At 48.9% G+C, this 22,767-nt stretch overlaps 2 protein-coding genes across 3 annotated transcripts in view; one reads left to right on the top strand and one right to left on the bottom strand.

Annotated features, from left to right (window-relative positions):
* Positions 1-22,767, bottom strand: part of LOC149353314 (protocadherin Fat 3-like) — a 273,844-nt gene that overhangs the window by 20,919 nt on the left and 230,158 nt on the right. For both annotated transcript variants that reach the window (XM_089582466.1, XM_089582467.1), the window contains exons 22-42: positions 21,719-21,850; positions 19,893-20,124; positions 17,411-17,538; positions 16,850-16,974; positions 14,354-14,532; positions 10,281-10,519; positions 9,248-9,431; positions 8,363-8,502; positions 7,378-8,196; positions 6,516-6,805; positions 5,601-5,820; positions 4,902-5,009; positions 4,663-4,806; positions 4,411-4,551; positions 4,147-4,263; positions 3,963-4,053; positions 3,755-3,882; positions 3,565-3,655; positions 2,970-3,103; positions 2,399-2,521; positions 2,047-2,230 (exon numbers count right to left, since the gene is read on the bottom strand). In XM_089582466.1, coding sequence (XP_089438592.1) covers positions 2,047-2,230; positions 2,399-2,521; positions 2,970-3,103; positions 3,565-3,655; positions 3,755-3,882; positions 3,963-4,053; positions 4,147-4,263; positions 4,411-4,551; positions 4,663-4,806; positions 4,902-5,009; positions 5,601-5,820; positions 6,516-6,805; positions 7,378-8,196; positions 8,363-8,502; positions 9,248-9,431; positions 10,281-10,519; positions 14,354-14,532; positions 16,850-16,974; positions 17,411-17,538; positions 19,893-20,124; positions 21,719-21,850 — 3,949 coding nt within the window. The remainder of the gene's footprint in view (positions 1-2,046; positions 2,231-2,398; positions 2,522-2,969; positions 3,104-3,564; positions 3,656-3,754; positions 3,883-3,962; positions 4,054-4,146; positions 4,264-4,410; positions 4,552-4,662; positions 4,807-4,901; positions 5,010-5,600; positions 5,821-6,515; positions 6,806-7,377; positions 8,197-8,362; positions 8,503-9,247; positions 9,432-10,280; positions 10,520-14,353; positions 14,533-16,849; positions 16,975-17,410; positions 17,539-19,892; positions 20,125-21,718; positions 21,851-22,767) is intronic.
* Positions 1-22,767, top strand: part of LOC149353315 (uncharacterized) — a 148,039-nt gene that overhangs the window by 25,646 nt on the left and 99,626 nt on the right. The gene's annotated exons all lie outside the window — the stretch shown is intronic.

Below are 22,767 nucleotides of genomic sequence, written 5' to 3'. Positions count from 1 at the left end.
CTTCTCGATGGCCGCCTTGTCGGTCCTTTTTATTTCTGGTTATTGTTGTTATCCGCACGACTGCGTTGAGGCGTTGTTTACGCCATGATTCCGTCTGAACATTTGAACGTTATAGGAACGATCAGCGAAAAAAAAAAATCTCGCACAGAAATAAACTTCCAACTCCTCCCCAAGAAAGAAGCGACAAAAGTAAACAAACAATTCAAAGCCACGCAACCGAGCACGAACGCTGAAGAAAAGTTTACCAGCTGCTCTGTTCGGCTTTCCGCTCGACAGGGCGCACCGAGCGAGAGAAAATCGAAACCGCGATGTTATCGCTTCTCAGCTGCTTCGATCGAGGGACGGATAAACTGCTTGTCGCGGCGTCGATGGAAAGCCGTACTAGCCGCGTCGTTTGGCCTTTTTTGTTATTAACCGCTCGCCCGAGATTATCTGAGGTTGTTGTGGGACTACAGCGATATCTATATCACGACGCTTTGTTACCTGAACTCAGCAACATGGAGCTGGACAGCTGGAGTGCGGATGCGAAAAACTGAGCGCTGCTATTATCGTGCAAATTATATACTGTCCCTGAACAGGATCCCTGTCTTCGCGTCTCCGTACAACGAATTTAATTAGTTCGAAAAACAGTCGCTTCCTCTTATCTTCTTGGTAGGCAGAAAACACCTTCCCAAGCCAACTCCGAGGCTTTCCTTCGCAAGAAAAATAATGCAATGTGGACGCCGAAACGTGTTTGCGTACGGGGATGGCGTCGCATCGCACGCTGACCCGTACTACTTGACCTCGAATTGGGAATTTTGCTGGCCTACAGCTTTCTAAATTTTCAGAACGCCTCTCTCTTTTAACGGACAGAAGTGCCGTTAACGCTGACAGGTAACAGGTCAAGTTGTAGAGCGATGATTTTAGCGCACATATTACAAAAAGATGCTGACATCCACTAGACTACAGTGCATTCTTTTCTTGCAGTTAGGCGCTACAGGATGTCTTAGGAGTTCAGAGACGGCCGACATATAACACACAAGGTGTCATGAACTATAGCCTGACGCTTGTGTGCATTTAGCTAATCTACATGTTTTAGTTGGCGAATTCTCATACATTTCTTGCAACCACCAGGATCTTGAAAAAGCAGCGTTTTATTACTAATTTTCCTGCACCAAAATCCCTTCGTCTCTTTGAGTGTATTCAGCAGCCTCTATAGTTCAGGTATCAGGGCGTTAAGTGACTGCGTACGAGTTCGCGGGTTCAACCATGCCACTGCAGCCGCATTTCAGTGTAATCTAGATGCAAAATTGCCCGTACATTGTGGGATATCTGTGCACATTAAAAAAAAAAAAAGCTCCGTCTTAAGAGTATGACGCGACAGCGTTAATAGTTGTTTGCTGCTTTCTTTTTTAATTAGTACCTCTTTCTAATTGCACACACTCATAGCATACACAGGTAAGCGTGACAGACCACGTGTTACCCCACAAGACACATGAGATCTCTCTTTAACCAAGTCGAACGGATGTGCCTTAATGGCCTAGGCGTAGCTTGTCTGACTCGTAACACAAAGGCTATGGGTATGATTCCCAACTAATTACCCCTATTTTCTTTTCTGCGTAATTAATTTGCTTTACATCCTTATAAGTCATATTGACATTTCACTGATGCTACGACCTTAATAATTACAATTTAAATAGAGTTTTGATCATTTTTATTCGACATCTCAAAGTGTCACGTCACAACCCTCTCAACCAATCCTGAATTAGCGTGACAACGAGTGATACTTTTACTCCGAACGTCCTCTAACGCTGCCGCATTCAGCAGTGGCGTGCCTAATTGCTACAGAGTTGCTTTGGCACAAGGCAATCCATCAGTCTTTCTGAACATTCGAGTTGTATGGGTAACGGCGCTAGTACTACCAAGCCTAACTAGAGGCATTTAACGAGCAACGTTTCTGACAAGACGGCTTACGAAAAAAACGATAACAAAGAATATTAAACACCCGTGCTGTTAGCAACCGCTGTAGGTGAGAGAAAGCAGGAACGGATTGCACTTGGTGCGTACCTCTCTTGCTGGTACCCCGGGCGAAGGCGTAGGTCATGTTGGTGTTCATTGCCGAGTCAGGATCAGTAGCCTTGACGGTATCGATAACGGTGCCCACAGATGCACTCTCCGAAACGAACTCGTAATACGCCTCTTTCTCAAATTGCGGAGGACTGTCGTTGACGTCCTGGATGAAAACAGCAACCTGCGAACAGAAACGAGCGAATTGTTCCGTTATGTCAGGTCACGCTTGCAAATCATGTTATTAGGACTGAGCGTTTTGAGCCCTCCTAGGTCGTCGCAAGAGTGCAACACGCAGACGCCTAGCACCGCAGGAAAACACTGTAGATAACGATTCGTGTCTTTCGCTTACGGTGGTGGAGCCGGTCCGGGAAGGAGTTCCCATGTCCCTCGCGGCTACAATGACCAGGTGCAAAGCGGCTTCCGGAACCTTGTACTTGTCCCTGTCCAACTCAGAAACCACCCGCAGCACCGCCTGCAAAGAAGAGCGGACCAGCGAAGCGCCTTCAGCTACGAGTCACATTCCGTCAGACTCCGAAATACTTTGGCACAGGTTTTTGCTCATGTCGACTGCTACAGCTTCGCATTTATGTTCAATTAATGTTAAAAATGTTATGCACAGAACAGTTAATGTAAGCCCTTCCTCGATTCTCCTTTTTTAAAACCGAAAAATAGGTGCAGATGTTGTCCAGTGTCAACTATGACGCGTAACATTAATACAAGAGATAAGTAATATATGTGATGACCAAATGACCTGAGGCGACAACACATGATATAGTTCTGCGTTTTTCTTTTTTTTGGAAAGTTCTAATGGCACCCAGTTCAACAACCGCAGCGCGGCGCAATTAAACCAGTCGCACACCCAGACCGCAGTAATTATACATAGAAAAGGAATAATGTGCGGAAATGTGTTTTGTGCGCACCCCGTTTTCGTTGACGCCAAGTCGGAATTGGTTCTCGTTGTTACCATCGACGATGTACAGCTCTACTTGTCTGTTGATTCCATCGTCGTAGTCGGCGACCGGCAGCTGGACGTAGGCACCAACGCTCGGCGGTCCTGTAGAGCAGTGTTATAATGGAAATTAACACCGCATAACGAGTATACCTGTGCCTGCTTGTGCAGCAAGATGGTGAAGCGAGCGCTGCTAAGAAATCTAAGCAACGGTTGGACGTGCCATAAAGAGTTCTTTTTTTTTTTCGCTGACGTAATCACTGCGCACTCGTGCCAGCAGCACTGTGAATTATATCAAATTTGGCCGAACAAAAAGTGGGTTCGTGACCTTGAGGTTTAATTGAATTGAATTTATTGTGCTTTTGACAATACAGTCATTGAACAGCGGCAAAATGCGGTAACGAGGACCGCCTGACTAGGCCCCTGCGCCTTTATAATTTTATAGCGCAAATACTCAAGCAATGACAGTAAAGCGATTTTGAACAAGTTTTCTTCGCCAACAAAAGCACTCCAGCCAGAATATCCGCAAGAATAGAAATCTTCGTGCAATGGCCCGAATGTCTCACCTTCAGTGACGTTCAGGAAGAAGGTGTCATTAAGGAACGTCGGTGTCCAGTCATTAGTATCCTTGATGACAATATGTACACTTGCACGACCCTGAAGAAAGACATGAAAATACCGTTATACGGACCGTAGAGTTAACATTAAAATATTGCTATGCACTATTCGCTGCTCAAATGAGGTATTTGCACGTACCGTGTTGTTAGCGGAGTCCACAGCTAGAACCTTGAGCATGAAATCTGGCGTCTTTTCACGATCGGGAATAATCCTGACCGATATGATGCCGGTTGTTTCGTCCATGCTGAAATCCTCTCCTTCATTTCCTAAAGCGAGAAGCAAGTCGCTCGCATCAGGGCACGACGAGAATTGGCCCCTGTGCAAAACATGTTGTAAGACAGCGTACCTTCAATTATATAGTAGCGAATCTTTCCAAGGTCCAAGCCGTCCCGATCGGCGGCGCTGAGGTGAGTGACTGTCTGGCCTGGTGGCGTGTTCTGAAAGCCGAATATTGTGAACGGAGCTCAGATATCCGGTTACGCCCATTTTTCCCTAATCGTTCGCGTTTGCGGCGTTAATATTGCACCTACCTCTTCCAGTTCAACGACGTAGTCATTTTGCTCGAAAACCGGGCTGTTGTCGTTGACGTCTTCCACGAAGACTTTGACCCTGCTGCTTCCTGAGCACTTGTAGTTGCTGGCTGTGACCTGTTTTCAATGAACAAGTAGAATAACCCTGTATATTAGAAGCCCAGTTATTTTAGCAGTGCAGAACTGATCACTTGCGTAATCTTGCACTAGCTTAGCTTTTTTTTCAGTACAGATATGCCTACAAATAGCCGCTTTCACACGTACCGTGAGCGTGTAGACACCTTGAAGAATAGTCGGCATGCTATCTCTGTCCAGAGGCTTCTTAACTCGCAGAGAAATAAGGTTTTGTTTCGTGTCCAGCATAAAGTTGTCATCGGAGTTGTCTTCTGTTATTTGGTACGATATCTGAGAAGAATTACAAGTACGCAATAAGAAATGCAGCCAGTTTGAGCGTCTGTAAACGCAACAACGCCTCAAGCTAAGAAGGACAAACTTCAGTAAAACGTTTTTGCCTACCTTTCCAAACTTTTCAACGTCTTCAGCGATAAGGTTAGGAAGGACGATTGTGTCAGGCGGCGAGTTTTCTTGAATGGAGGCGAAGTATTCGGTGAACGGGAACTTGGGACATCTGACGTTTTTGTCGGTCAAGCGAACCACAACCTGGAAGAAAAATAAAAAATTTGCCAGTTCGTCGCTGTCATATGTCTACGTGTTCAGTGCGCGGATAGTGGGTGCACTGCCACTTGCATACGTACGCCTGCTTCGGCCTGGTGCTGCGGGTCATTCTTGTTGACGGCCACCACCATGAAATGATAGACGGACTGCTTCTCCGCATCAAGCCGTGTCGTTGTAACAATTCTTCCCTGCAAGAATAAATTGAAGAGACACTTCTGTCAGCACCAGCTGCGTATATTTCTAGTGCTGGCGACTGTAGATGCCAGTTTGACAGTAAAGCCGACTCGTACTTATTTACACATAGTATTGCAAAGCGATCACGATCGCAATGTAGTGACTTACGGTTATGCTCTGTTGAAAAGCCTGTTTGTACAAAAGCGCGTCGTTGAGTATTACACTAATGTCCCGGGCTGCGGTAGTTCATTCATGGCAATGTCGCTCTTGCTTAGCCTTCCATCACAAAGCCTTTTAGCTTTACCGGATGCTGACTGAGGCGGTATTCATATATTCATAATGTATAGGTGAAGACTGTGAGCCAAAGACCACAGCAGTCCGCGCCACAACGGGCCCTGAGCTGCTAGTTCTCTTATACCAGAAGTTAAGCCTATGCTGGAGTAGCTTCATGGGGTGCTCAATGACGCGAACGACCGCACAACGCTTCTGTGGACACGCTTGTCTCTTCTTGCCTGGTTCAAAACCTGGACTGATGTGAGGTGTCATCGTGCTGAGCAAGTACTAATGGCGCGTGCCCGCCATTGAAGAGGTGCATCGCTACTCACCGTGTCGTGGTTGATGGAGAACCGACGCACGTGCGAACCGTCGTCGCCGGTTATGTTATACCAGATGGGGCTTCCGTTGGGTACCGTGGCACGCGCCTCGAGAACCGTCGAGCCGGCTTCGATGATGGACGCTGAATCCACCGTGTACTGGACCGCGGAGAAGGCCGGTGTTGGCTCGTCCACGGAGTCCTTGTACACCTCCACACGCATCTCCACCGCGCTGCACGCGAGCGAGGTACACGCTCTTCATTCGGCAACCACCAATAGTGCTTGGTACCGTTCAGTCACGAACAGCGTTCTAATGACTGTCGAGATTCGTGCTGCCTTTTTTTCTTTCTTACTTATTCATAAAACTGCACGCATTATTATAAGCTCCAAAGGCGTTCTGCAAAGCTTTCGGCATTACATAATGAAAACCTTTGCCACCTCAAAACATACGCAATGAATATCAGTGGCGTTAAAGACTGCTTAATATGGTGAGATGTTACTATCTATCCGCAAATGCCAAGAGTGCCCGGCGGAAATTACTAAAACAATTGCGTCCTGCATTAAGCATATCACAAACGGTCAGCGTCCGTTCCTAGCTTTCCATCGCCTCGCCAGTTGCCGAAGCGGCTTCACTGCGTTTACAAGGGAAACAGATCTTCCAACAGATTCAAACCCCTGCAAGCGAGAAATTTTCCAAACGAAGACCACACCGCCCCCCCCCCCCCTGCCCTCCCCCCCCCCCCCCCCCTCCACCTTTTTTTCCGACAAACAAATATCAAGACAAGTATGATGTGAACAAGACTCCCCAACTCATCCCAAACGCCTGTCTGGAAATGGCCCATAAATCTGGCAGCTGTTTTCCAACCAAAACGCTGTCAGAGTTTCCAAGCATCGGGGGAGCAATGAGCAGTTCTCCGCGTCACACACCTCATGAGCGGGTAGATGGAGCTGTCGGTGGCCACGATTCGCAACAGTTCGGTTCCAGGCTGGAGAGGCTGCGTGGCAAACACCTGTCCCGTCTTGGGGTGAATAGAGAAGCGCTGGCTGGGAGGGTGCAGCTCGAACTTGATGTCGTTGTTGCCGCCCGCAGACGAGTCGAGATCGATGGCCTGTACACGATAGACGAGCTCGTTCTGCGATGTGGTCTCTGGAATTCGGAGTAGCCGAGGCATGGAGAGGAACTCTGGAGCATTGTCGTTCACGTCGTTTACGGTAACCTGCAAAAGTGGCGGGGGCGTACGGTGAGACAACCGCGCCTCATTTGCCTCGTGTAAGAAGCACTTTTACAATTCATGTTCGCTTGGTTTCGCTGCTATGCGACGAGATTATTCACAGTTCCCGTCTGTGCTCATCAATAAATTTTGGCGTACAGACTCAAGTGGTAAAATGAGCGGTTCACTATGACTGCCTCGGAAGTATGCAGATCAACACTACCAAATTACTAGTCCTTTTGCAGCTCTCGGTCTGGAAGAAGTTCTCAACATTTTCAGGGTTAAATTTTTCCCGAGCAAAACACGTGAAGAAAACACAAGGTACAAAACGCTCCCAACAAAAATGAGTACTTCTAACAGTAAGGCCTGGCACGTTTTTGAGCCAGTAGTCAAACGAAATGAACCTCGTTTCCATTTATCTGTTATTACCAAAGCACAGAGAACGCTCTCGCATCAAGAACGCTATCGCAATACTTCAGGCCTTCGTATACCCCGTAATGAATGCCTATATAGGGATTGCCAAGAAGAAGAAAAATGCCAGTAAGGCCCGCTCGAGCCCAGAGCGAGTCGGCACCCACCTGCACGATGGTGGTGGCGAACTGCGGTTCGGGGGCGTCGTCGCGTGCCTCGACGAACACCTCGAGGTGCTTGACCTGCTCGTAGTCGAGCGGCGCCACCAGCGTGATCTTGCCCGTCTGCGCGTCGATGCGGAACGTCTCGCGTCGAGTGGCGCGCGCGATGCGGTAGATGACCTTGCCCGCGCTGCCGGGGTCCGGATCCGAGGCGTGCACCTGCACCAGCGGCACGTTGGCCGCGTTCTCGTCCACGCTCACGCTGTACGCGAACCGGTCGAACACGGGCGGGCTGTTGTGCGTGCTCGACACCCGGACGAGGAGGAGCGTCTTGCCAATGTTGGACGCGGCGCCGTGGTCTTGCGCGAACACCTCCATCTCGTAGCTCAGGTTCCGCATGGCGTTCAGCGGCAGGTTGGCGGCCATGCGCACCAGGCCGGTCTTGGCGTCGATCTCGAAGATTCCGTGCGTGTTCTTGATCCAGTAGGTTATCTCGCCGTTGTTGGCCACGTCCAGGTCGATGGCGTGCAGCTGGATCACCGAGCGACCGGCCTGCGAGTCGTGCGGGATGCTGACTGTGTATCGCTCTTTCTCGAAACGCGGCGGGTTGTCGTTTTCGTCGACCACTTCGATGCTGACGGGAGCCTTCACGTCGAACTTGCCGTCCGAGGCGGCCACGGCGAACTCGTAGGAGTCGCGGCGCTCACGGTCCAGCACCTGCGATGTGCACACGTCGCCCGTGCGCGCGTTCACCGTGAACGGCACGTCCTTGTTGAGGATCTCGTACGTCAGCTGGTCCACAGAGTCGCCGCTGTCCGCGTGGATCTGCGCCGCACAGGGTTGCAATGAGCACCGGTGAATCCGCTTGGGCGAACAAAGATGCACCTAACGCAACGCGTCCACAGCGCTGTCCAAAATATTTTAGTTCTAACGCATTATTCGTTAAATAAAAGATGTAACAGCGCAGGTGATATGAGGAACGACTACTTACGCTCAAGAAGCAGTGCCCAGACGGTAGGTTTTCGGGTAGCGACGCTGAGTACGCCGTTTTCGAGAACGAGGGTGCATGGTCATTCGAATCCAGAACGTCAATTGTAACCATGGACAGTCCGTAAAGAGGTGTGTTGTGAGCTGTAAGAGGACAGAATACAAGTTGAAGCGTATAAGACTGGAAGTGCGAGGGAATGAAAGGCCGGCAAGTCATTTTGACGATAGCAGTAGAAGGCAGTCAAGAAAAGCGCACAACGCTCGTCGGTTGCTCATGATAGCTCGAGGGAAGGTAACGGAACCAACTATCGCTGTACGTAATTAGCATGTATACGGAACCAATTATCGACACCTAAGGATGCGATTGCACAAACGACCCTGCCCACTTTTGTAAAAGCTAGCTCTCTTCCCTCTGCGCGAAGACGTCTTTCGGTAAAGAATGAAGAAAAAGAAAACAACTCTGTAGCGCCTCCTTTCCAAGCGTACATGTCCCCGCGCTTGGAGCGGAGAAGGAGGAGAGGATAGGAGAGCAAAATGAGCGAGTAACGCGACCGCGGAAGCATCCCACAAAGGGGAGATAGAAAAATGCCCACGCGCTGGAGCAGCGAGGGAGAATGCGGCTTCAAGCGGAGAGGGAAGAGACACTCGGGGATCGGCCACGACACTAGCAAGGTCGCCTCTTCCATTGATCCGCCTTTTTAATTCCGTAAATAAATGTTGTTAAGTTTACCCGGAAAAACAGAGTCCATTTTTCCTTCGATTGGTACGTCATCACGTCTTTAACACTTTGTCGGCGATGCCGGTCCACTAATATGTACAGTGTTTTGCACAGGGTGGTGCTGTGGCCTAACTGGCATTATCAGAACGTGGCAAAAGATAGGGTGCTCACAGTCTTTGGCCTGGACTAGCATGACGAATTGTTTCTTGCGGTCGTAGTCCAAGAGGTTGACAGTTGCCGGGTTGACGCGGATCTCGCCAGTCTGGTGATCGATGAGGAATATATTGTCGTCGTTGCCGCTGGAGATGTTGTACGTGATTGTGTTGTTCTGTAAGTCCTTGTCCGAAGCGAATAGCTGGTGAGAAAAAAAAAATCGGAGTGAGCAGAGGTAGCACTCGAGCACAAAAAAATCGTGAACATCAGGTTGCATGGCTCGTTCACCGTTTTGGTGCCTTTTATTTCTTACCGCCACACACCACCACTATTTCCACAGCTAGGAGGCGGCGAGAATGAGTGGGCTTTAAAATAGATATTTCCCGACAGGCCAGGCAAAAAGAAAAAGTTAAACACCCACTTCAGCTGAACGCGTTTGACGAACAAAATATTGACGCAAGCCGGCTTGTAAAGATGATGTACTAGGTCGATATGTCCTCTTTTCCGCTGCACACCAATCCACAATAAAATGAAATAGGGAATGATGACCACAAAACTAAAGGCAAGCGACGTTTGTCTTTCCGTGCTTCCGAACATCTCTGGGACATTTCTAATTTTGGAACTTCGCTAATGCCATCTGCGGCGTCGTTCCGAGTTTATTTCCTTTCGATCGGTCTCTTATGCCGAAGGCAATCTTGTCTTTCGCTTTCTTCACGAAAAAAAGAAATGCAAAAGCGACACCCCTTCTGCTCCTCCGTGTACCGAGCCGTGCGTTGGTCGACATTTGTGAACCGACTCGCTATCGCCTTGCGTGCTCGCAGTAACCTCCGCTCCTTTAGGCGAGCGCACAACTTCAGATGAGGTTTCTTCCATGGCTAACTCTGTCGGTACTAAGCGAGGACACGTTTTCCGCCCTCAGGGTGCGGACGCGTAAATTCTACGACTGCCGCTTACAGTCGCCGTATGGGAACGCTCACATGCGAGACGCAAATATTGCACGATTTTAAACTTGTAACCCGCCGCCCGCCGGAGCACAGAAGCGGAGTCTTACCTTAATGATGACGCGGTCTGTGGCGTACTTCTCGAGCACGGTGCCCTTGTAGCTGGAGTGGGAGAAGACGGGCGGGTAGTTGTTGACTTCCTTTACGTACACGGTCACCTGGACGCCCAGCGTGCGGGTCTCTGGAGAGCCGTCATCTGTGGCCGCCACCACGAGCGCGTACTCTGTGCGGGACTCCAGGTTCTTGCGCACGTACAGCTTGCCTGTGTCTGCCTCGATGCCAAAGAACTCTGCGTGCGCGCCAAGAAGGAGAGATGACGACATTAGTACGACCAAGTAAGTTTAATGTTAGCTTGTGTTTACGTGACAACCTGCTGCTGAAAGACGGTACCAGTGTTGCCGCAGAGACGTTCTGCTCAAGGTTCGCATTTTTCCTCGTAATAGTATTCCGCAAGGGCGGAAGCACTCATACTTGCACAAATACCACGATTATTTTTATCGGCATTTCTGCAGCATATGCACTGCCTGGTTTTACGAGAACTGCTCCAAACGCGACGAAAAGCCGAGCACGCGCCGCGCGTGTTCCATAGCAGCACCAGACTCCGCTCGGAAACTGCCTAACCCAAACGCGGTAAGCAGCAGCGCCACGCCTGTACACCTTTCAATTCTGGAAGGTAATTGAGTGTCGAGCAAATGCGCGCGCCCCCGCGGAGCCTTTATAACCCCTTTCTTGTTTTCTTCCGCTTCCGGCTTCCGGGCCGAATCGGTTGCCGCGACAGTGAAATATATTGCAAAGGTGGCGCAGCCCATCTAAGCCGGGTGCGGCCTGAGGCAGCACCACAGCAGCAGGGAGCGGCAGCCGTTAGACACGCGGACATTAATTTCTATACCGCGGATGGCAGAGAAATATGGCTCTCATCCCTCCTGTCGCAAGGCTCCGGCACACGAGACAGAGGGAACGAAATCGGCCACCAGGAAACAGACCCAAACGGGACAGGCTCGCGCGGGCTCGTGCGCCCTCGCGAAGCAGCAAACAAGCCACGGCGCAATGGCAGGAAGCGAACGAATCGCTGCTGCGCGCTTTCCAGCGCAACAACAGCAGCAACAACGAACAGCGACCGGGCAGAGATGCCGTGATGAACGCGTCCCGCGCCCAACATCGAAGGCGGCAGCATCCACGGGGACGCCTGTTCGACAAGCGGCACGCGTATACTATACAGAGAGGGAGCAGACGAAGGGGGCAGCCACGTCGCCGGCGAAACGGCGCCCCACCGTCGCTGCCTCCTGCTTCTTGGGTCAATAAAACATCTCAATCGGGCAGGTCCGCGGACGCGAAATAACTGCCGCCGGGCTGTTTCCGGCACGATCGTTACTGCGAATGCCAAGCGCCGCAGCCTGCCAAGCCCGTTTGACGCATACACGGCTACGGTTTGCGGGGCGTTAATAAAGGTAGGGAAAAGTGAAAAGAAAAAGAAGAGAAAGAAACGAAGGGAGCAAAACAAATTAAGGCCACAGCCCCGCGCGGACAAGAACGGCGCCAAATGCGTGTTACCGTAATTCTCAATCGGAAGTCTCGTCACGCCCAAGACGACGCGATACAGGCGAGAATAACGCCCCGAAAGGGCAGCCCGTACAGGAAGCGCTCGTCTACGGGAAGCTTGGCGCCGGGAGAGAGGAAAAGAGGGCGTAATCGGCGGAGGAGAGCACGTACGGAGCTCCCGAATTCGACCCGGAGTGTCTAACGCATGCAGCCACATATGCAAGTGCATTGAGCACCGGCGGTCGTGCAGAGACGCGCGTGCGAGTCGATATGGAAATTTTAGACGGCGGTGCGCTTCGGAATTATTCGACTCACACGAAGACAAAAAAAAAAAAAAACACAGATGCCGGAGCATCGCGAGCTATCTGCGACCGCTCTCTGTTATTGGTATAGGATCTGCGAGGGCCGCGCTGAAATATCAGTTCATTTGTTTCGTTCCTTCGCCAGTTCTTGAGCGTTAGACCGTCCCGCGTGCACAATCGGCAGGCGGGAACAGCCATGCACACCGAGAGATAGGGAGTCTACGGAGCACCGCGCATCCGGAGGAGAGCCATCGGACGAGTCATATATAGCGGACGGTGTTCTCAGACGCTCGAGTAATTTCCAACTCTCGTTATCGTTCCTCCCCGCCTTCGATAAAGTAAACGTGCAAAACAACAAGTGAGCAACATGGTGTCCTACGCGCAGAGTTAGTCTTATCTTATCAGGCTTCGCAAAACACTGAGGCTTGCGACGTCTTTTTAGATAGATGTTCGGTGTTTAAGATTTTTAAAAGCCAAAGCTACGCTTATGCTAAGAGGCACGCTGTAGTCAAGGTCTTCGACCTAATTTAAACCACTTGGAGGTCTTTTAACGCTTACCGACATGGGTCAGCACTTGGCTGGGCACACGGAGCACGTACCCGAACTGGCGCGCTGAACGAAACAAATTGGAAGCACACCATGCCGTATAAGGAGTGCCTCTCTCACGTGAGGAGTTCGAGGGGGAACGCGATTAAAAACTATTTCCTGCGCACAGTCATCGCTGTCACATTTTCCACCAAAACAATGCTGAACAGACGTTGTGCGAGCTTTCTGCGGATCTGAGCATTCCAGGGGGAAAGAAAAAAGTAACCGAAAGCAGCACGGTATGGTCGTTAGGGACCGAAGATCACGGCACGATCTGACGTCGGTACGCTTTCGTTTTTCCTTCAGGGCTATCCGAAAGACAGATGATAAAAGAATGGCAAGGAAAAAAAGGGGATAGAAAAGGGATATGAGGAGGGAATGGCGGAAGATGGGGCAGGCTGTGCCGTATAGCACAAGAGGACCAATTAATGAGGAAGTGCATTAAAGCGAGCACGGGCCACCTTAATGGAACCTATAAGAGAGGACGCTAGTGATTCTGTAATGCACCGACATTCCTTTTGACGGAAAAGGAAGAGAGACAGAGATGTGAGAGGCAAAGAGTTCCTTTCTTTATGTGCTTTTTTCTCCTCTTCTGCCTTATACGTAAATATATTATTATTCCTGTATAGGTCCCTAAAATCTAGATGTTTTTCCCTCTGGGCTAGGCATAGTGCTTTCTTCTTTTTGTAATCGTCCTTATCAGTCAAAATTAGTGCCCTGAACGCGACAAGAGAAAGAAAGCAGAGAGAGAACGGCGAATATCTGGGAAATCGATCCGACAGGAAATAACCTGAGGCCCCGTCGCCGAAGTCCCGCCGCCGTCGTTACCTCGTGCCGCGCTATTTTCTCCGCGACGTCCTGCTAAGCTTGCCTGCATGTTCGTGCGTGTATGAGTATCACGTGGCAGACGTCGGGCCCGAGGTGCCTAGGTGTCGCTCGGGCTGACAGCGCTGGATGAAGGCGCGCCTTGATTCCCATACTAACGGGGCCTTACGTGTATTCGCCTGTTCACTGATTGGGTTGCGCTCGAAACATCTCGCTGTCGCTTTATTTCCTTCCTTTGTTTTCTTCGGTCAAGGATAGAAGAACGAGACACGTGCGATCTCACCTCGTGAAATCTCACGCGAAACACTGAAATCTTGCGAGGTCTAGCTGCTTGGACGCGAAGGTTAAGCGCCAGTTTCTGAGGTAAACGGTGCAAGCTTTGCTTTCTGTTGATTCGCCCCGCTACCCAAAACGTGAATTTGAAAAAAAAAAGCAATAAACGATATGTTCGCCTTGTTTGAACATCCCACTGGGTACTAAAGGAAAGCTCTTCAAACTAAACATTCTCTACCTTCAACTTTCCCTCCTTCTCAGGTTCTCCGTGTATTAGACTATTAGGGCTATGCAGGTTAGGAAGAGCAGTTTCCACTGCCGAAAAAATAAGGAGGGGGGGAAGCAAATTTCCTAAACGTAAAACTCAGGACGTTTCTCTTATCGTCACCATTTCGAACGTTTCGAGCTTCAGGGGTGCGAAGTACTTGATAAAGGCTGCGCGCTTCCCCATTACGGTGATGCGTAGCTTTAAGTGAGCGAGTTCAACGCGCGAGCAGCGATAAATGGACGGATCGCACAAAACAGATCGCGGCAGAGTACACCGGCGCCCGCTTTCAGTGAAAGATCAGAAGGGAAGAGGCTTTGTATTCTTCCATTACCTGTGTCGCCGTCGGAGACGGTGTAGGTGATCTTGTTCCCGTCCTTGTCCAGCGCTTGGATTTGACCCACGCTCGTGCCACGCGCCGCGTTTTCGGCCACGTAGAAATTGTACGGAAGGCCGATAAACTCGGGGCTGAATTCGTTGATGTTCTGCACCGAAATGATGATGCTCGCAGAGCTGTGAACATTAAAAAGAGAGAGAGAAAGGGGGATAAGGAGATTTAGTAGATCTCGCAGCGATATCGTTGGGCAATGAAGGTGACGTAGCATCGTGTAACGAAACGCCACCAATCGCATTACGGGTAAGAGCGTACCCATAAAGCCCTACGGGAACCGGAGCCGTGGTAAAATCTCCGACCGCGTTCCAGTCGCATTCCATTAAAAAGGTGTGGCGCGCTAAAATCGAACAGTAGCATTTGAATACAGTGTAATGCAACTAACTGCATTCAATTCCCTTCGCACGCAAAATTTTCGACACAAAATTCGCCTAAGGGAAATTGAAGGTCTTGCAAGCCGTGCATCCGCACTGAAAACTGCGTGACACTTCGACAACTGTGTCAGCTGCGCAGCGTCAGTCCTTCAACATTTCAAACTGCAGTCGAATTGTGATAAATTATAGCTTGGAAATTATGCTTTCAGAAACCTCAAAATTAACTTCACTTCTTTCTAGGTATACGAGCACGACCAGTTTAAACTTCTAGTAGTTTCGCACGTGGCATGCCTACAGCTCGTGCGCTTCTAAATTTTAAATACAAATATTAACATAGTACACTATATTCGCGCAAAAATTGTTCTTTCCATAACATGATCATTTATTGTAACTAAACGCTGCTTTTTATTATTAGTGGAGAGCCTCGTTTTCGTTATCAAACGCTGTCTCTGCCCAAACATCTCCGTGACATCCACAATACACGACGGAAGCGTTCAACAAAGGAGCCCTCTTAACGAAACCAAAGCAGAAAAATCGAGTGGGTCATTTAAACGCCAGGTGAGACGCTTTAAAGCTGTGCTGGAAGATTGCGCAAATGACTAAGCAAAGCGCATCTAGCCGCTGGACCGTCATGAAAAGTCCTATATACGATCGGCGCGCTGGGAGCGGCGCTTGTTGACTCGAAGAGTTTGCTCCACGCAACGACGAAAGGTCAAAGTGAGCCCGTATTGGAAACCATTAAAGCTGACTTCTGGATCAAAGACTTCATTTTTCACCGTAGCGTCGAAAAACACCAGAATTCTAGCCAACTGTTGTTTCACGATTTTTCTCTTAAATTGATCTTTCGCTTTTAAGCACGCGGATACGGTGCCCCACTCCGCCCAGCAATCGACGTTCAAGACTTGAGACTTTCTAGATGTCGTGTTGAGACCGGTCAAGAAGAAGCAAATGCTTGGCAGCGTCGAAGGAGAAGGAAAAAAAAATGAGAAGGCAGAAATTCACTCAGAAAGGCGCCACTGTCAGAGATTACGGGTTTCAGTCAGAACTGGGAGCGAAGAACCTTCGTCAGAGGACGAAAAAGTTGGTTGAAGTAACGAATCCAATCTGAGGCAGGATTCCAAAGGGCACACACGCGCAGTGGAAATGGAACCAGCAACAATAATATAGCTAGATAATCTTTAAGCAAGACGCCATGACCCAAAAAGAAGGATAAAAGTGCATGTTTTTTTTTATTTAATTTCGAGCCGAGACTTTCCGGAAATGAGATCAGATTGCACAGACGTAGCCCTGACGTGCCTTTGGAGAAATAAATGTCAGAAAAGTCGTGCTGGGGAGTTTTAGATGAACGAATAAAAAAATGTGGATGAGTACAGCAAAACTTCACGTAACCCTTTTCGCGTTCTCCCAACATCAGAGCGACGGGTAAATATATGGACTGCTGCGACTTTGCCGTGACGAATTCTTGGACCGCGGGGAAGTTGCGACAGGACACGTGCTTGCGTTTTTATTTTAGCTTAATCGACTAGACAGAATGGGTACCCTGGAATTCAGTTTGGATGAATACACTGATGTCTTCTTTCCTCTCGTTCACTTCAATATATGCACTATGTCCTAAATCAATCCGCTCATACTGAAAGAAAGAAAAGCGTCTGCACGTTCCTTGTTTCACTCCAGAACAGAAATTTCCCACCTTCTTCGCAAAAGGAATCCCTATGCTGCGCTGTTACTGTGCACAACATCGGCAGTTTTTACTTCACTGAGCCAAGTAAGATAGCTGGAACAGCGCATCAGGAAAAAGTCACGATAATACTTATTTTCAGCTGTTAGGGGCGAAAATTATGCAGACAGAACTGACTGACATAAGCTATAACGACAGCTGAATGGAAGGATAGAACATTTAAGACAAGATGCTTTACTTTTTTGATGTTGTTCTAATCTGCAATTTGCTTCTTCGTCTAATGCGACTAACCTATGGGGTAATCGGATAACTTCACTGCATTTGCGCAGAAGCGCATGAATTGCGTTCGCCAAAGACAGCGCGTATAGCTTGCCAACGGGGCATTACCCAGTCTTCGGTGGCGTTCCTCCATCAATGGCAAACACGGTAAACTCGTGCGTTTCGGCGGTCTCGTAGTCGAGTTCCGAGATCAGCGTCAGAGCTCCGGTCATGTTGTTCACGAAGAACTTGTCCTGGGAAAAAGAGGCAAGGGAAGCGCGGCGCACAAAATAAAACACGGCGAAAGAAGTAGGAAAGTTTTCGAAAATGAGATTTCTTTCTTCCGTGATTCTCTGCTTTTGCACACTTGCGAGCAAAGACGTCCCCTGAAAAAAAGCAGCTTGAACGAGCAGTGTCTTTATTCGAGGTCGCCCTTTTCATTTCTCACTGCTCTAGATATTGAGGCAATGTATACAAGCAGTCAGTTCTTTGCGTGCTCTAATCGAGTCCATCGCGTTCAGGTTAAGTAAACAGTGTCTATCGTCAAGAAGAGCAAGCAAAACTGCTAAAACTGCGCATCAGCGTCTTCTTTCTGTCTTGCTCACAAATGCATACTAACCGACACTTCGATGCACGCACGCGCACTCAAACGTACGTTCACGCACTATAGTGTTTCTCAAGCACACTCACCTCGGATCCTTCGATCATGAAGCGAACAATCTGTCCGTTGGGGCCAGCATCGATGTCACGTGCGCGGTAGAAAGCTGGCAGTTCGGTCCCCACCGGGAGACTTTCCGGAAGCTCGAGAGCAAACTTTTCTGCACGGCAGAGAACCCGAGGAGACGGCGTTAGTTTATCGAAATATACCGAGCAGTTCGCGCTTCCCTACGAAAGAGCTGTAGACTCGTCGAACTAGGCCCCTTTTTCAACATCGCACTCAGTGCAGAGCAGAGGAGCGCGCCGGGATGCATACCGCAGTGTTTTACAGTGTACACTGCAAAAGCGTGTACACTGTAACGCGAGCACACTGTTGCTCCTCATAAATCGACACAGCCGACATCAATCGCTGCCAAAGTGCGCTCCTTAAAATATGCACGCGTCGCCGGTGGCCCTACAGGAGCGCTTCCAATCATTGTGCGAAGTGCGCCAATGAGATCGATTCTGCATCGACAACGACGCTGTTCAGCTTCAGACTCGCCCCTAGTGACGACTGTTGCCTTCGAAGCAGCTGCGCCCTTCATGTCAAGCCGGTATTAAAAGATGCCTCGCCAGCCACATAATAAGTCGATTTGAGGAAATCAAAGCCTTAGAAGTAAAACAAAAAATAACTAACAACAGAAAAACCTTTTCTTTTGACCTGATGACTGTTACTAGTTGGTCCTGTTAGACCTCCCCAGTAGCACTGTTCAACTTTTCATAGCAACCCCCCCCCCCCCCCCCCCCCTCAGTCCCGGCGTGGGGAAAAAAACAACATAAAACTGCCTTTTTTAAAGTTCGCATTGATTAACATCGGTTTCTTCACGTTTGTGGTCTCGAGTAACGCGAACACGCAGTGACAAAAACAGCAGTCGAAAACACTGCAGACGACGAAAGGAAGTCTACGTTTCATTTTCATGAAGAGAGGAAGAAGATAAGTAAGGGTTCCTCTTGAACAGGAAAGGATTCAGAATCTCGCTGAGATTAAGGTGAAGCGGTAAGTCCCATTTTATTTCCTCTAACTGCGCGCAGCGTGTATTAAGTGGCTGCTTTGTAGGGTGCTCATTCATAGTACTATTTTTATTGCTCAGTTGTGCATCTTAATGACGTTTTTTTTACTTTTTTTTTATGTAGCACGGTGCTCCCACAGCCGGCAAACGCTTCGCAAATCCCTAACCGGCTAAGCTACTTTCTTTCGTTCTCCACGGACTTCAAGTTAATAAAATTTGTCGTGGATTCTAAAGTCCATCACAGGTGATCAAAAAAAAAAGAAAACAAAAGATTCGACTAACGAGATCTTGTCGGCGACTTTTCTTCTGTGCTAATAACAAAAGGCGGTAGAGATTACTCCTCCCTTACGCGATTAAGTCACCGTGAACGTTGAGTGCTGTTGACTCAAAATGCTGCTTGGCTGGAAACGAAGTGTGCTCTCAAAGGAGAGAAGTGTTTCATTACTTTTTTAGTTTTTATTTTCTAATGGCAACTGTTATTAGGAAAAAAAAAGTACCAGCGCAATTATTTTTTCCGTCTCTTTAAGATAAATTCTTCTTCACTGAAGAAAATTAAAGCATAGCATCGTCACATAAGGGCGGATGAAAAAAGACGGTGTGCCTTTCTGTCTTCGCACGAGCTTCATTGTTAATTTGCCGGAGTGCCTGAAGGCCCTCTTCCGGGTGGAGGAAGCGGTTTATACCTTTTTTTTTTTTTTCATTTTTACTCTCCAAGCTTTTCCTCTTCTTGGTTAGAAAAAAGATTAAGCGACAACTCTTGGGAACAACCGAACCTTTTACAGGTTCTTCATCACCGGAGCCTTGACACGCAAGTTTGCCCACAGGCATCCGCCCTCTTAGCTTCATTCAAACGCGCAAAAACAAGGTGCGCGCAGCATTACCGGAGCGGCCATGATAGATTCGTGCCTGGAATTTTAAAACATTCAGTAACAGTAAAGAGGCTCATCGTTCGCGACCGGGGCTATTGTGTGCAGCGCACTGCCAATGACCCATGCGCGTGATATATAAATATACACGGTGTGGATTTGGGTATAGGGTGAAAGAGTCGAACTCTTAATTTCTCCAGTGTGGTACGACGCCGCACCAGTGAAGCTAAGCTCTCGAGTCCAACTGCTTACTCATGCGAGTGGACAGTCGTTGGTCGCCCTAGTCCTGGCATTTACGGGGACATTTCGCTGAACAGGGCAACAACTTCCACGCAGTGCATTAACACCCCCGCTGATGCAGAAACACTCCTCATTGCCCGACAATGCTTGCACCACACAGTAGCTCACAGCTTCCCGCATTGAAGTGCACGGACAACTCATGCATCATCACAACAGGCGCTAACCAACCTCATATACCTCATGTCACGAGCGGTCCTCCAACCAAAGCTTTTTTTCTGTCTTTCTCTAATGCGGGACATTGTTTCAAATTACACGCAAAAACTGCGCTGCCGGCGCACAGAGCGGTGGCGGTCGGCATACCTTCGCCAAAGGTGGGCGCGTTGTCGTTGACGTCGAGGACGTCGATGATCACGGGCACCGAGGTGTTGAAGGGAGCGATGGACTGCAGGTCCCGTGCGAACACCTTGAGCCGGAACTGGACCTGGTTCTCGGGCGGGTCTCGGTCGACACTGTCCATCAGCACCAGTTCCCCGGTGCTCGGGTTGATCCAGAATTTGCCCTCGGCGTTGCCCTCGGCGATCCAAAAGGTCACCTGCGCCAACGCAGTCCAGACGTCATGTGCGGACGCTCACACTTGTCACTGTCTCATTTCTGCTAAGGCTTCGATCCCGTAATTCTTTGTCCGGGGGCTAGTTTACCTTTAATGTGGTGTCCGCCTTGACTATAACAGCGCCATCAATAGTCAAATGGCGTGTGTGGGCCTTAAAGGGATGCTGAACCAAACTTTTGAAGCTGCTCTTTTACATGTAAACAAGAGCTTGACTGTTAAAATTGATAAATGCGACAAGCATTTTAGCGAAAAAAGATGGATAGCACGGTTCTTTCGCCATTTATCGCCGTATGGTTGCACCTGGGGGCCGCCTGTGGAAGCTGCGACTAGATGCCATAACACCCGCGCGCCCACTGCTCCCGCAGGAGCACGATTGCCATCGCTACTCGCGGGTTTTGCTAGTTTTGCCTCGGCAGCTTTTACGCAAACTGCAGTGCGACATCGCGCTTCGAGTGATGCGACCGTTTGCCTGTCGGATGTGGGTGTCATGACGCCAAGCTCTTCACCTCGCGCCGGCCGGGAGGGCTTGGCGCGCGCTCATAAAACATCGAAAATAAAACCATCGGCTAAAAAATATGCGAAGTGAAGACTAGATTTCGGTGTAATCACATTCCGTGACTCTATTTTCAGTGTTTTTGTTCAATTTTAAGATTTAGCTCCAGTATCCCTTTAAGGAGACATTAAAGTGAATTTTGCCCACGACACTATGTTGTAAATCTATGGTTTACGAGAGGCTGTATGGAAAGCATTCCCCACAATCTTTATTCCTTCGTACAACGTAAATACAGAGAACGCGCGTGGTGACACTATATTAGCCCTGACTTGCGCAGCGTAGCGTAAGGCTATCTCACATGTTTAGGTTACGTCGCCATAGCACCGGCCGACATTGTCGGCTTAGCCAACATCACAAGCCATGCGAAGCAGAACGTTTCAGTAGCATTAATCACCCGCGTACCACCCATCTGGCTGTTATATTAATCTCGCGCATGAGGTCCCTAGCAGAATGAGGGCGCGGTAAAGCACAGTGCTATAGAGTTTTTTGACGAGAAGCATAAAGGGCCTCTCTCGGGTCGGTAAAATAATGAACAGGCAAAAGAACGACAGCGTCTAAATGCGTACAAAAAGCAGTGAACTATGTCTGCAGACTATTATTCCTGTTTCTCAAAGTGATTGTAGAATGAATTGAAATGCCCTTAGTGCTTCTCTGGCACTGTGGTTGACTGCAAACACAAATATTCTACTGTTAACACGTTATCAATGTCCGGCACAACAATGACAGTCTCTTGATAGACTTCGATGCATCGTTTTTTGTTTTGTTTTCTGGATTGCAACTGGTGGTCCGTTACTAAATTGTGACGCAAACCCTTTCTGCTAAGAGGGCGGTGCTCTAAGCGCGAAACGCTTCTTAAATGTGCGCCGCGCTGCTTCTGAATCCAAAATCTACCCGAGACAGCTGCACCTTCTCGAGAAGCCCGGTACAGAAGCACTTTAAACCGCGGATGTAGTAGAAAGCGTTAGTATATGTTTACAGGCAAGGACACACTGTGTGCCAGGCATGCGGTGCATGTATACCAACCTGCTGGTTTCCGGACTCTCTGTGCTGATTGGTGGCGTTCAGGAAGCCGACCGTCTCGCTGCGCGTTGTGTTCTCCCAGATCCGGAAGTTGTAGGAGCTGCGCTCGAACGTCACCAGCTCATCGTTCACGTCCTGCGGCGCAAAGCGCACAACGGGGACATCGTTGTCAAGCGCGTACCGGAGACTGCGGACAGATCAGCTAGATATGGTTGCTACATTTTCAACGCTATTTCGCTGACAACCGCCGACGGTACTGCTATAAGGCTATACCGGTAAAAATGTAGACACTATTACGACTGTCAGCCAATTTATAGTCTAGTTTTGCAGATACTGCGATGAATTCTTATTCTACTTCCAGTACGTGTTTCAATTCACTTATCTACTAAATAAGGCCAGACACAAAGTAGAAAGTTGCAATCTCCGGCTTAATCTCCGGCTGCCGCGAAAAAGAACGGAAGTCGCCGGGTGGTTGTTATGTGCTGTGTAGTGATTGGTTTGGATTCGTTTTTTTCGCTCAACCCATTGCCTTTAAGTGCAAAATTCGCCGCTTATTCTTTGTGTGATATTATGCTGCGCTTCCTCTTCGTTCCGCTAAAGCTGCGATGTCTTCTCTAGTTGGCGATGTCTTCTCTAGTTGTTTATTTTGTTCAAATCGTGATGGAATTCATTTGCCAGCACCGCAGATTTTGTCCCTTGCTTGCTTTAAAGTTATTCACCCTCACTTAGAGCGTTTATTTCAACGTGCGCGGTTACTTTTTTTTTCCTCCTCACCAATCACTCTTTTCACTGAGCCTTCACAATTTCGCAGTCTATCCCTTGTCGCTATATTAGGAGGAAGTCCAGGAGATACGCTTACAAACGCAGTCGTTTGAACAAGTTCAAAACTGAATTCAGCACTTAGTTCGGAAAATGCTCCAAAGATGATGACTGCGTTCACTTTTGTAGTAGTGCCTTCATCATCGCATGCTCCAATTAAAGAGGGCGAACAGGTCGGCCACACTAAAGCACGCGTTCTGTGCGCAAGGCATCTGCAGGGATTAAGGACGCCG

Source organism: Amblyomma mixtum, chromosome 3 (assembly GCF_055824585.1).
Source record: "Amblyomma mixtum isolate Tamu chromosome 3, ASM5582458v1, whole genome shotgun sequence".
NCBI lineage: Eukaryota > Metazoa > Arthropoda > Arachnida > Ixodida > Ixodidae > Amblyomma > Amblyomma mixtum.
This window is presented reverse-complemented; position numbering and strand designations above follow the sequence as displayed.